Genomic DNA, 14797 nt, shown 5'->3' with positions numbered 1-14797 from the left:
CTACTTTTTCTGGTACACTTGCTGCGATCGCTACCTGGTGGCGGCTCGAAATGCCCATGCCGCAGCTGTGCCACCCCCGGAGTACGCGTGCGCGCTAGTGAAGCTACTGTTCTTGGTTCCTGTCGCGGTGTTACAGGACTACGAGTCCCGATTCGGGATTACAGGTCGTATGTGCCTTAAGTGGTGTAAGGAGTTCCACCATTCGTGCTGCCTGTAAGTTTCAAATGCAAGTTTCTTGCTATGAGGAACGTCCGGCCGGTACGCTCGCGCCACTAGCGAAGCTGTGGTAGCTGTTGTGGATAGAGTTGGAGACTTTATCGTTGGGAGCTACTTGCTGACGTCATTACTACTGTCAATTCTAATCTACCTGCCCCGCCTGGTGTACGAGAGCGTTGAAGGAATACTGTGTGGCTGGATGGGGGTGACGCTGGTTGTGTTGATCGTGGACGTCTACATGGAGTTTGAAATTGGCTGTTGCTACTGAAATTTGGCTGTGTTAGTAGTCGGTTGCTATGGTTACGTGATTCGATATTATGAAGGACTCCGGCCGATCGCTATAGCCCGGAAGGATAAGGCGGCGAGACGCAAGTGGGAAGGGCTGGCTGGTCGTATAGAGCGTCGTGAGGAAAGAGAGCGAGCTAGCGTGGAGCGACTGCGAGGCATGCAGGCCGAAGGAACGTCGTCTGGAGTAAGGAACGAGAGTCCGAATGCAAGTGGAACGTCATGTGGGAACGTTCCAGATCTGAGCATGAAAGACACCGTGCGACAGGCTCCGGGCGATGTGGCTCGGCGAGTTCACCGAGCGTCAGTCGGGGAGAATTGACACAGTGTACAGTTAGATGGTGGATTAACGATGCTGGCTGACTGCCTGCAGAAGGTCTACTCACTCCAGACTCTCCGGACCACGTCCAAGCAAGCGGGGCCTGCGACCAAGACAGTGACGTTTCAAGTGTGAAGTCGTGAAGCAGCTGGTCGTGGCGGGAATTGGAGCTGGACCGCCACGCACGAGGGATCTGCTAAAAGGTAAGAAGCTCAAAAAACTCTTAGCGAGCTGAAATGAGAAGGTCAGTCGTGGATTTCCTTCTAACAAACAGCACAAGAATATATCAACTTTTGCATTACTATCCCAGTAGTGTCGCTAAAACTACTACCTCCTACGTCGGCCCAAGATACTCACGACCCCGATTAGAGGAAGACCGCGACAAATACCTGCTCTTTCACTGGAAATAACGTCAGCTTATTATAGTCAACAACACGAAACCACATGTAACGACCTTATTACTGCAAATATTGTCAGCTCCTAGTTGACAATACAAAACAAAAGAGCGCAAATAATTTCATTTCGTAGAAAGCATTGTCGATTATACAAAGAAGTCCCTTGAATATAATTGATCCCCCTGCCTATAAAATAGCTTTTCTGCTCATAGAAAAAAAGCTTTTCCCTGGGCCGTCGTAGCGGAGTACTTTCGGCTCTTCGGGACGTCACTAAAGGTCGACAGTGCTGATCCAAAGAAGCGTCGCCTTGTGAATGACCAAGTGCAACGAGACTTTCTCCAAGCAACCATGGAGCCCGATGTGAGTGTTAACACGGGTCATGGGTTTGACAGACTGCTGTTGGGCTGGAAGGCCCTCTCGAGATGCTATCCAGGCCTCGATTTGAAGCTAATAAGACTGGAGAATGGATGGGTCAACTCCCTGCATGACTTCACGAAGGCGACGACCATCATTACTGAAGACACGCTGCCCTCGGTGCTTCCGCATCTGGTCGACATAAACAATGCCCGAGAGTACTTTTGGGCACCAAACTACTAGGTAGCGGCTTGTGGTGCCGGGCTCTGATGTGTTCGTGTGGGATGACGCAAAGGACCGTGTTATTAGACACTTACAGCGGTGCCTGTTGTCCGACACAGTAATTGTCAGAGATGTTTTTATATCCTAAGAAAAGAAAGAGGTGTATTATCCTACACAACCAACAGTATTTTTAATGCAACATCCAAAGCTACGCTAAAGATGCTGAGCAGTACCTCGAAAAACTGAGGCTTTTGCATAAGCGCCTCCGTTTGTCTGCGCAACGCTGCGTTATCACTGCGCAGCTGCTCAAGCTCATCCCGAAGATCGCTGACGAGCATCTTATAGTCTGTGAGTTTGATGTCATTGACACACTCCGGGGGAATGACAATCGATGGCGCGTTGACCTGGAAAAACTCGGCGACATCATCCGGAAGCTGCGTACATTGGTTATCCATCTCATCGAGATGCTCAAGTGTCGGGATGATAGTGATGTACGGCGTTGTGTACCTGGACGAATTGATCAAAGTCACGACTTCAAAGAGCTCGGAGCCTTTGTTCATCAGAGTCTGATACTGGCGCTTCTTGACATTGTTAATGACGATAGAAAATGGAATATCTTTATCGAAGTCAGGGGAGCTTGGGGGAGAGCGCGCCAAAAGAAAAGTGCCGCCCCCGCAGTTCAGACGGATGGAAGCTTCTAGAAGCTTCCACAGCCGTCCTACATCTGCCTGTTTATTAATTACAATACTATATATTCCATAGTACTACTAACAACCCATTACAATAAGATATTAATATCACCCAATCGGATACACTCACCCTCCCTCTGGCAACCGCCGCCTCTTCATAGCCTTCATTCTCGAAAAAGCACAGCAGACGGCGAAGTCGACCGTCTCAACAGGGACTCGCTCGAACTGGTGTCATCTTCGCCTACGGGCCTGGCTTCACTGGAATTGAGTGGGTTCCAACCCGAGGCGGTCACTATGGCTTCATCACGCCCGTCTGCTTCCTCTCGTGATCTCTTGGTGGGGCTCCAGTCTACTGCTGGGCTTCGTGCGACTAAGTCACGGCTGGCACGCGCCTCTTTGGCCGGGCCGTCACTGGGAACGGCCACAAACCGTCAGGCTACAGCGCAGTCCGCTTCACCGTCGCCACCCCCGTCACCTTCGCTACCGTCACCTCCGTCGTCGCCGCAGTTACCGTCGCCGCCGTCGCCTTCGTCTCCTGTTGGGTCTTCAGCGGCCTCGCCCGCTTCTGCTCCGTCCGCAGTTTCTCCGCCGCCTGCGCTGAACACCGCGCCGTTATCACCTCCGGACGATGCTTCGGTGGCGTCAGACGTGTCTGGCGTGTCACTTTTAAACCGCTGGAAAGATCTACATTGTGGTCCGCTCTTCGGCAGCTCCGATGAAGAAGAAGACGAGGGCGGCTCGTACGGTCCGCACGCGGCGCGTCCACCATCCTCCACTCCCTCAGTGAGCGGCCTATTTGATGATGACAGCGATGAGGAGACTGTACCTGCTGGTACCCTTAATCGCTTGAAGCGCAGCGTCGACTCTGGTGACTGGCATCCGTATGCTTTACCGTCAGCTCCGGCGAAGCACCCCGCCCATGGTCGTGTCAATCACTATGACCCGGCGGCACCATGGGATTACTCGGTTCCAGTCAATATTGAGCAGCTGCACGACGTTCGCGGTGAATCTCCGCATCGCTGCTTCCTGGTGGAATGGCAGATTTCCCCGCTTCAGTTGAGCTGGGTATGGGAAGAGCAACTCAACCAACGCTTCGCTCGGCGCATGGATCAAGTGATGCAATGGCGTGACCATCTGTGTCCAGGTGCCTTCGCCTATTATTACAAGAAGCATTTTGCGCGCCGTGATCAGGCTTCTCCTGCTGGAGGATGCTTCATGGACGCGTTCCGCGCGGCACTTTATCACCTTGGTGATACTGGTCTTGCATCCACGGCCACTGCGCTATGGATGGATTTCGTGCGTGATCACCCAAGCACTATCGATGGAGTTTCTCGTGCGGAAGCTACGGAATTCTTTCGCGTTCTTCAGCGCAACGATTTTCCGTTGGATTACGATCTTCTCTTCCAGAGTCCACTTGATGCTTCGTACACGAATGTGGAACGGTTCCAGACGTCTGTCCAAACACTGCGTGAAGGAGTGTATCTCACGAGTATTGGTGATGGCCTCGTCGGACACTGCGTTGCTGTTCTCGCGAAGGGTCTAGACACTGCTGTTTCCGTACTGGATGGCGTTGAGCTGCCGGTGACCCCGGAACCTTTGACCAACTTGGCGTATCTCGACAAGGTCAAATGGATGGGATTGATGAAGCTGAATCCAGGGTATCGTTGCCGCCGCGGGAGACGAAAGTCCAGGCCAAATCGAAAGAAAGCTCGCCGCGAGAAGAAGCAGCAGAAGTTGTAGGGAATGTAATTTGGGAATACATGTAGGCTCTCGGGCCCCCTTTACTCCTGCCGTTGTCGTTCATCTTCTTCGCCGCTTCCTTCTCCTGGATGCTTCGAAGTCTCCAATGAGATCCGGGACCTGTGAGAGATTCTCGACTGGCTCCCAAGTAGGTTTCTCCTCACCCACCCACTCCACAAGAAATTGAGTTCGTTGCTTGTGAGTTCGTTTACCGAGAATCCTCTGGATGAGTTGTCCAACTGTACCATCGGCGAGAACGACATCATGGGGCCTTGACATCCGAGTGGCGTCCTTGTAAGGCTTCAAAGATCCGGTGTTGAAGACTGGATGAAGTTTGTTTCCGGCATGTTTTTATATCCTAAGAAAAGAAAGAGGTGAATTATCCTACACAACCAACAGTATTTTTAATGCAACATCCAAAGCTACGCTAAAGATGCTGAGCAGTACCTCGAAAAACTGAGGCTTTTGCATAAGCGCCTCCGTTTGTCTGCGCAACGCTGCGTTATCACTGCGCAGCTGCTCAAGCTCATCCCGAAGATCGCTGACGAGCATCTTATAGTCTGTGAGTTTGATGTCATTGACACACTCCGGGGGAATGACAATCGATGGCGCGTTGACCTGGAAAAACTCGGCGACATCATCCGGAAGCTGCGTACATTGGTTATCCATCTCATCGAGATGCTCAAGTGTCGGGATGATAGTGATGTACGGCGTTGTGTACCTGGACAAATTGATCAAAGTCACGACTTCAAAGAGCTCGGAGCCTTTGTTCATCAGAGTCTGATACTGGCGCTTCTTGACATTGTTAATGACGATAGAAAATGGAATATCTTTATCGAAGTCAGGGGAGCTTGGGGGAGAGCGCGCCAAAAGAAAAGTGCCGCCCCCGCAGTTCAGACGGATGGAAGCTTCTAGAAGCTTCCACAGCCGTCCTACATATGCCTGTTTATTAATTACAATACTATTAATATACATTCCATAGTACTACTAACAACCCATTACAATAAGATAATAATATCACCCAATCGGATACACTCACCCTCCCTCTGTCAACCGCCGCCTCTTCATAGCCTTCATTCTCGAAAAAGCACAGCAGACGGCGAAGTCGACCGTCTCAACAGGGACTCGCTCGAACTGGTGTCATCTTCGCCTACGGGCCTGGCTTCACTGGAATTGAGTGGGTTCCAACCCGAGGCGGTCACTATGGCTTCATCACGCCCGTCTGCTTCCTCTCGTGATCTCTTGGTGGGGCTCCAGTCTACTGCTGGGCTTCGTGCGACTAAGTCACGGCTGGCACGCGCCTCTTTGGCCGGGCCGTCACTGGAAACGGCCACAAACCGTCTGGCTACAGCGCAGTCCGCTTCACCGTCGCCACCCCCGTCACCTCCGCTACCGTCACCTCCGTCGTCGCCGCAGTTACCGTCGCCGCCGTCGCCTTCGTCTCCTGTTGGGTCTTCAGCGGCCTCGCCCGCTTCTGCTCCGTCCGCAGTTTCTCCGCCGCCTGCGCTGAACATCGCGCCGTTATCACCTCCGGACGATGCTTCGGTGGCGTCAGACGTGTCTGGCGTGTCACTTTTAAACCGCTGGAAAGATCTACATTGTGGTCCGCTCTTCGGCAGCTCCGATGAAGAAGAAGACGAGGGCGGCTCGTACGGTCCGCACGCGGCGCGTCCACCATCCTCCACTCCCTCAGTGAGCGGCCTATTTGATGATGACAGCGATGAGGAGACTGTACCTGCTGGTACCCTTAATCGCTTGAAGCGCAGCGTCGACTCTGGTGACTGGCATCCGTATGCTTTACCGTCAGCTTCGGCGAAGCACCCCGCCCATGGTCGTGTCAATCACTATGACCCGGCGGCACCATGGGATTACTCGGTTCCAGTCAATATTGAGCAGCTGCACGACGTTCGCGGTGAATCTCCGCATCGCTGCTTCCTGGTGGAATGGCAGATTTCCCCGCTTCAGTTGAGCTGGGTATGGGAAGAGCAACTCAACCAACGCTTCGCTCGGCGCATGGATCAAGTGATGCAATGGCGTGACGATCTGTGTCCAGGTGCCTTCGCCTATTATTACAAGAAGCATTTTGCGCGCCGTGATCAGGCTTCTCCTGCTGGAGGATGCTTCATGGACGCGTTCCGCGCGGCTCTTTATCACCTTGGTGATATTGGTCTTGCATCCACGGCCACTGCGCTATGGATGGATTTCGTGCGTGATCACCCAAGCACTATCGATGGAGTTTCTCGTGCGGAAGCTACGGAATTCTTTCGCGTTCTTCAGCGCAACGATTTTCCGTTGGATTACGATCTTCTCTTCCAGAGTCCACTTGATGCTTCGTACACGAATGTGGAACGGTTCCAGACGTCTGTCCAAACACTGCGTGAAGGAGTGTATCTCACGAGTATTGGTGATGGCCTCGTCGGACACTGCGTTGCTGTTCTCGCGAAGGGTCCAGACACTGCTGTTTCCGTACTGGATGGCGTTGAGCTGCCGGTGACCCCGGAACCTTTGACCAACTTGGCGTATCTCGACAAGGTCAAATGGATGGGATTGATGAAGCTGAATCCAGGGTATCGTTGCCGCCGCGGGAAACGAAAGTCCAGGCCAAATCGAAAGAAAGCTCGCCGCGAGAAGAAGCAGCAGAAGTTGTAGGGAATGTAATTTGGGAATACATGTAGGCTCTCGGGCCCCCTTTACTCCTGCCGCTGTCGTTCATCTTCTTCGCCGCTTCCTTCTCCTGGATGCTTCGAAGTCTCCAATGAGATCCGGGACCTGTGAGAGATTCTCGACTGGCTCCCAAGTAGGTTTCTCCTCACCCACCCACTCCACAAGAAATTGAGTTCGTTGCTTGTGAGTTCGTTTACCGAGAATCCTCTGGATGAGTTGTCCAACTGTACCATCGGCGAGAACGACATCATGGGGCCTTGACATCCGAGTGGCGTCCTTGTAAGGCTTCAAAGATCCGGTGTTGAAGACTGGATGAAGTTTGTTCCCGGCTTGGATGTTGAGCTCGTACGCGTGATTATGGATCCTCTTCACCACCGTATAGGGACCTATCCACTTCGGACCAAGCTTGCTTGAGTTGGGTAACCCTGTATGTTTCCGATCCAAGCGTTTCGTACTCAAGTACACTCGGCCGCCAACTTCGAAGACTTGCTCCTCCTGGTTTCGGTCGTACACATCGCGCATTCGCTCTTGTGCTTCCGCTAGTGCTTCCTGACACCGCCGAAGAAGAGCTGCTTGTCGCTCGTTGAACTCAGCACCACGTCGACTTGTGGGAACCTTGCCACGATTCTCCGCCGCAAGTTGAAGCGGGTTTAGTGGGACGTATCCGAGATCAGCTTCGAAAGGCGCCATCTTGATACTACTGTTCACGGTTGAATTCACTGCGAACTCAGCGTTGGCAAGATGGATATCCCAGTCGTCTTGAACAGGGCCCACGAAGCACCGCAAATATTCCTCAAGTGTCCTGTTCATCCGCTCCGTCTGGCCGTCTCCTTGAGCTCGATGTGCTACTGTCATCTTGAGCGTTGTTCCGATTGATTTGAAAACGTGCTGCCAAAACGTCGAAACGAACTTTCTGTCTCTGTCGGACACGATGCTTGTTGGCATTCCATGAAGTTTCCAGATATGGTCGATGAAGAGCCGGGCAACGCCTTCGGCGTCTACCTTCTTCGTAGTCGGTACAAAGTGACATCGCTTTGTTAGTCGGTCGACGACGACCCAGATGGAATCTACTTCTCGTTTTGTTCGTGGTAAGTCAGTGATGAAGTCCATCGAAATCGATCTCCACCGTTCGTCGGGAACACGTAATGGTCCCAGCAGTCCCGGTGGCTTCGTTAGCCTCGGTTTGTTCCGTCTACACGGCTCACAGTCGGCAATGTACGATTGGATTGACTTCGACATCTTGGTCCAGTACCACCTCCTAGCCAGTGTCAGGTACGTCCGCTCCGATCCCGGATGTCCCCCGTAGTTGGAGTCGTGACACTCACTGATGACCACCTGCCTCAACTTCACATCGTTGGGCACTCCGATACGTGGACTATCGTCGGATGGAGTCTGGTACCACAGCAAACCGTTGTCTTCCGAATAGCAGCGATACTGTTTCTTCTGTTGTCGCCTGGCTTTCGCCTGCTGGCTATCTGCACGCCGCTGGATTGATGTAAAAATCGCGTTTGCTTCTCGATCTCTCTTGTACGCTTTTTTATCTTGGCTATCAACTCGCTGTCAGTGGTCACCTCGCTGACTGCTAAACTGAAGGACGCATCATTGAAGCTGGTCACACTCAAGTCATGAAAGTACTTCGTCTCCGGTTGCAAGTCTGGTCTTCGGCTAAGCGCGTCTGCGATTCCGTTCTTCGCACCTGAAAGGTATGAGAACGTTGGCTGATACTCCGCGAGGATATCGTACCAGCGCGCGAGACGACGGCTCGCCATCTTTTGAGTAAAGAGACCTTCAAGACTCTTGTGATCCGTTTCCACGATTGGTGGCTTGTCCAAGCAGTAAATACGGAAAGCTGCCAGCGCGTGAACAATTGCCAGAAGTTCTTGCTGCTGCGTCGGGTAATTGAGTTCCGCTGATTTCATCTTTCTACTGGTGTAAGCAATGGGTAGCTCAACACCATCGACAACCTGGAACAGGACTCCCCCGACTGCAAACTTGCTAGCATCCGTACGCAAATGCATAGGTTGATTGAAATCGGGCAAGTGCAACACTGGTGGATTGCACATCCGTTTCTTCAGCTCCTTGAAGTTCTTCGACTGCTCTTCGTCGAAACGAATCTTCGCATTGCTCTTGGACTTCTTCTTGAGCAAAGTAAACATACTTGCTGTCAGTTTCGCGTAGTCTGGGCAGAATCGTTGGACGTATCCAGTTAAGCCGAGGAAGCTGTGAAGCTCCTCTTGCGTTCTTCGAATTGGCCAGTCCTTGATGGTCTGCACCTTATCTGGATCCATCCGCACGCCGTTTCTCCCAACAAAATCTCCAAGGCATGGAATCTCGTCGGCACAGAAGACGCACTTGGACAGCTTCACGTATAACTTGTTGTCTCGCAAGATGTCCAATGTTTTGCGGAGAGCTTCCAAGTGATCTTCAATCTTCTGTGTCTTCGTGAAGATGTAGATGTCGTCGTAGAACGACTTCGTGTTCTCCAGATCGCGAAAGAGTTTCGACGTCAATCGATGCATCGTCGCTGGCGCGTTGCAGACTCCCATTGGCAGTACCAGGTACTCCCAGAGTCCGTTGGGCGCCTGGAATGCTGTGAACTTGATATCTTCGGCACGCATTCGAACTTGATAATACGCGGACATCAAGTCCATCGTTGAAAACCAGTACCATCCGGCCATGGCGTCCAGTATGTCTTCTTTCCTTGTCATCGGTATGCTCTGCCGTATCGTATTAGAGTTCAAGTACCGATAATCGTACACAATCCGCCACCCAACCGGTTTCCGGACGCAGAAGGTTGGCGCCGCGTGTGGGCTGATGCTTGGTCGGATAAGTTTCTTCTTCACCATGTCTATGACCCAGAGCACGATCTCACGTTGCTGCTCAGGTGACTGTCGCCACTGTTGCCAGTACATCGCAAGGTTGGGATCTTTCACGTCGATCCTGTGCTCGATTTCACGCTTCTCCGGAAGACCTTCAGGGAGTTCAGGTTGGAACACCGTGTCCTTGTACTTCGTCAGCAAGTCAAAGGCAGGGTTTGCCTGGAAACTTTGCCAGTCTGTCTCCAGATAACGTTGAGCTTTTGCAGCTCCGACATTGTCGGGTTGGTCTCGCCGCTCCAAGGATCAAGCGACGTTTTTGATCATTTCGTTCGTCAGAACCAACATGAAGTCTGGTTCTTCGATCGACTTGGTCTTGATTCTCAGGAACTTTCGCAGTTTCTTTTTCGTGATGAACTTGGTTTGTATACCAGCTTCATCTGTGATTCCCATCGTGAACATCTTTTCCACGACGGAATCTCTTCCCCTGGTATCGCTGCTCCCAGCAGCAGTACCGTCGCGTCTCGACGACTTCCTCTCGTCTTCGTCTGCTGAACCCTTGCCAGCTGACGCGTCTTCCAGTCGCTCACAAGCAACTCGTGGGGTCTCACTCTGCTCTGAGTCGTGAACGGGATTGACCGCGGACTTCACACCCGTTTCCAGCGCGGCACCTCGACAGGAATCGGGTCTTTTCGCCGACAGGCCTTTCGCCCCGACAGATCTCCGAAGCCCGGAGGCAATCACCGGTCCGCCTTCCTCGATTGGCCCACAGGTTTCACCCGCTCGCTCCCAGCGCAAAGTTCTCTCTATTGTTCCTTCGATTCGTCGACGTCTCCAGTCGATCTGTGGTTGCATGTCCTCAAAGAAAGGTATTCCAAGGATGCAGTCAAACTCTTCAGGTATCACGTAGACAACTGCGACGCATTCATACGCCTCGTCGATTCCGGCGACAAGGATACGTAGAGGTAGCACCTCTAGCTGGGCCTCCACAATCTGATTGTCTCCTAGCTTGACTCGAATGTTCTTGTCGCTAAACTTCGTTGTCTTCAGCTGGTGTTCTTCTACCCACCGCTTCGACACGTAGATCGTGGTTGCACCACAGTCTAGAAGCATTTTCGATGTTTTCTACATCTTGCCAGCCACACTGATTTCACCGCTGACGGCGAACAGTGGACGTTACTTGTAGACTAGAGGGTTTTCACACAGAACATTAAGGCTGACATTATCAAACTTAACTGCTCCGGTTACTTTCTCTTCCACGACAGGACCCTCTTTCACTGTCGTGGCTTCTCGTTTCCCTGCTTTTCTTGCTCCTTCTTCCACGCAAAGCAGTTGGCTTTGATGTGGCCAGGTTTGTTGCAGAAGTGGCAGGTACGAGTCTCCTTGCTCTTCAAATTCGAGCTCGGCTTAAACCGTCCCTTTCCTCGGAATGGTTTTCCTTTGAACGTTTTCTTGTTGTCTTGAGGTTGCTCAGTAGAGGTCTTCGTCTTCTCATGACGAACCTTGCGCTCACTAGCGTCCCTTACAAAGTGAGTCACCTCAAACTTGACAGCTAAGTCCATGGCGTTCCTCAGTGTCTCAGGATTCTCGAGCTTCACGTAGCTTCGCGTGCGAGGCTTGAGACCGTTTGCGTAGAACAGGACTTGGTCAAGCACGCTCATGCCTTCGACTCGAAAGATGAGGGCTGAGTATTCACCGTTGTACGTCTCGATATCCGCTGTCTGCTTCAGACGCTGGAGCTTATCTCGTAGCACTGACTGGTAGTTCGACGCCTCGAAGTGTTGGAGCACATGCTCACGGAAAATCCCCCGCGTGTGCTCTTCCACTCGCGTCGTCGAAGCCCAGTGCAGGAACCACCCCGAAGCCGGTTTCTCCATCGCCGACCCGGCGATTCCTGGTATTCGTGGGTTCGCGTAGTCGATTGCGATTCCGTTAATGCGGCAGGCGTTCTCGACCTTGAACAGCCATTCGCGCACGTCTTCCCCCCTCTTGCCGGTGAACTTGGGCAGGTTGCTGGGCACTCGTGTGCGTTCCGCCATCGCTTGATTCAGCCGGTCGATCTCGGCTTGAAGCTGCGCGTTCGTCGGCATGGGCTCTTTGTTGTCAGGTTGCTGGGACCAACAAGTGCTACCAGTTTATCGAAGTCAGGGGAGCTTGGGGGAGAGCGCGCCAAAAGAAAAGTGCCGTTCCCGCAGTTCAGACGGATGGAAGCTTCTAGAAGCTTCCACAGCCGTCCTACATCTGCCTGTTTATTAATTACAATACTATTAATATACATTCCATAGTACTACTAACAACCCATTACAATAAGATAATAATATCACCCAATCGAATACAATATCTTTCATGTCGATTGAGTCCATCACAGTCTCGATGGTCGCCATGTCGTCGCTCACCACACGTCCGTTTTCCAGGCGCACCATGAAGAACAACTTGTATCTCCCGGACTGACGTAGTGCCCGCGTGATAGCTACTGCCGCTTGCTCTTTAATCTCTCGGTCGGCGAGGCCCGGAGTGTCCATGTACACTGTGGCATGGTGCGTGAGCTTGTGGAACAACTGAGTCATGCCAGCTCCATAGCTCAAGCCCGAGTCGAATTCATGATGTCCAATGAGGCAGTTGATGAGCGTACTCTTGCCAGTCCCAGGGTTGCCGAGAAACAGGTAGTTTTCCTTCATTGATGACCTCGCAAGGGGCCAGCGCCGTGTCGCCAAGGATGCGAAATGCAAAGTGAATGAAGCATAAGAAGAGCCGTGAGGTGAGTTAATACAGCACGGTGAAGCGTCTCCATTGAACATTAGCGAGATCCTCGCGAGCTCTGTTGTTCGGAGACCAATCTGCTGAAAAATTCGATGGTCTCTCCGAAAATTATATCTGCACAAACATTTAGCAAGTTTTGCTCCTCTCCGTTGGGCTATTCCTCGACAATATTTCTTTAAAAACAGCACTTTGAGTGGCTTAACATTCTGTATTGGTCTTTTCCGGTTGAATACTGCTTAGAAAATGAAATTATATTATTTCGTAATTAGTGGCTGTCAACCAACAAGCTTAAAATACTTGTGGTGTAAATGTGAGGAACGAAATCCAAGAGTGGAGCACAAATCAAGTTCATGAACGTTCAAGAGCCTCTACTGTATTATGAACACTGTGTCAATGTCTTTCAGCTGATATTTATCAGAAAATACAATAGAGATCGTTGCACTACCAGGATCATAAGTGATATTTATCAGAAGACCTTACCGTCAGCGTTTCTCACGCAAGTTGCAGGTACTACTACGTAGTAGTTGCATGACGCAACTTGATTCCACGAGATCCTTGTAGGAAGAAATTTTGGGGATAGGAATCCTACACCCAAAGTTTTTTTTGCCACGCTCGTGTTTCGTGTGATTCAACATGCCTCATTCTTCATCCATGGACCCGCCTTCAAACCCCGTAAACAGTGACTTGGTTGCTGGGTCAGCAGAGTCTCCACCTCTGAACTACCTCTTCTTGGGCAACCCCGGAACGGGGAAGAGCACGCTGATCAATTGCCTAGTCGGAACCGCACTTTTCAACTCGGGATTGAGCTACGGAGGAGGACTGACCAAGGCGTTCCAGACACGCCTTCATGGCAATGTCCAATACATGGATACACCTGGTCTGGCCGACCGTAACATTCAACAAAAGGCCGCGGCAGCCATCACCGAAGCTCTCCAACAATCCGGAACCTACAAACTCTTCTTCATGGTGCGCCTCGAAAACGGTCGCGTCGTCAGTGATGACCTCGCAACCATTGAAATTGTGGTCAGATCCATCCAGCTGGACGAAATCCCGTTCACCGTCGTCGTCAACAATGTGAAGAAACGTCAATACAATAAGATGATGGAGAAGGGGGATGACTATTTCAAAGTCGTCGCTCTAATTAACTCCGTCGAATGCAAGCCGCAGCGCATCGTATTCATTCCGGTGATCGACAATCTAGACGAACAGGACAACGCCGTGACACAACTTCCCGCTGACGTCCAGACGTTTATTCGAACCGAAGCTGCAACTGTTCAAATTGCTCCCAGCGACGTCACGCCAATCAAGATTGAGGACTTCAAGAACGTGTCGGAAAGACTTCGCGCCGAGCAGGAGGAATTGTTAAACAACAACGCACTGCTACGGCGTAGGATTGCCGAGCTGATGGAAAGGTCCAGCACTACTCAGTGTCTTTGGAGATCAGTGGGAAAGTTTTTGTCTCCTGTGACCGAACGCTTCGCGAATTTGGTACACTCTTCTCGTCATTCGGACCCTAGTAGCAACGCTAGTAGGCACGTTAACAATAAGAAGGCGAAGAACGGGTCAGCAAGTGCTACGCCTAAAGACAGTAAGGACCAGGTTGTAACAAACACCTTATAAATTAAAGTTTGGTTTGGTTTTATGCCAATCTGGTGTTTTGATTAAACGTCAAAACTCATTCACGCAGCCGATACAATTAAGAGCGTTACGGTCATATCGGATAGCTTCGTCTTCAATAGGGAACTTGTAGTCATACGTCACCTCGCCCCCCACTGCAATCGCTCTCTTGGCAAATACTACCTCCGCTCGTCTTTTTCATGATTATAAAGTTTGCGGAGGTCTGCTAATCCTTAGTGCTTGGTCCGGCAGCTGCTTGAAGAATTGCATCGCGGAGTTCGCCGCTACAAAATACGCGGATTTGGGTCTTCAAGCTGTAAATTAAGGGCTCTGGTAGTGACGAAATAGGCCTGGGAGGCTGTAAAACAGGTGCATGCCCACTGGGTACTGTGGCACAGTACCCAGTGGCTATAAACAGCTAAGGTGGAGGCCAGGCTGTTTTGCCCCCCTAGAGGGGCGACAGATACTTCTCGAAACCCTTCCGCTTGTGAGGGCAACGGAGACGTCTCTCTCCCGTTCTATAGGTAGAATACGGAAAAGGTCGAGAAGGGGAAGAAGGCGTGGCGACCAGGCTGAACGGATCCCCCAGCTGGGAAGGGGGGGTGAGTGGCGAGGGGAGCCCGGCCGTTGGGGAGAAGAGGAGGGGGGAGAACCGATCGCACCGAGAGAGGGGAAGAAGGGGGGGGGGGAGGGGCCGAGGGCAGGCGGTGAAAGGTAACC

The 14797-nt window shown here is 51.8% G+C and overlaps 1 protein-coding gene across 1 annotated transcript; it reads left to right on the top strand.

Annotated features, from left to right (window-relative positions):
* Window positions 1-13111: 13111 nt before the first annotated feature.
* On the top strand, window positions 13112-14080 carry PITG_04189 (uncharacterized protein; the record flags this gene model as incomplete). The annotated part of the gene is made up of 1 exon (XM_002905829.1): window positions 13112-14080. One exon carries the CDS (start codon window positions 13112-13114, stop codon window positions 14078-14080), a length of 969 nt encoding a protein of 322 aa, XP_002905875.1.
* Between the last annotated feature and the right edge of the window lie 717 nt (window positions 14081-14797).

This window comes from Phytophthora infestans, genomic scaffold, assembly GCF_000142945.1.
Source record: "Phytophthora infestans T30-4 supercont1.5 genomic scaffold, whole genome shotgun sequence".
In the NCBI taxonomy this organism is placed as follows: domain Eukaryota; phylum Oomycota; class Peronosporomycetes; order Peronosporales; family Peronosporaceae; genus Phytophthora; species Phytophthora infestans.
This window is presented reverse-complemented; position numbering and strand designations above follow the sequence as displayed.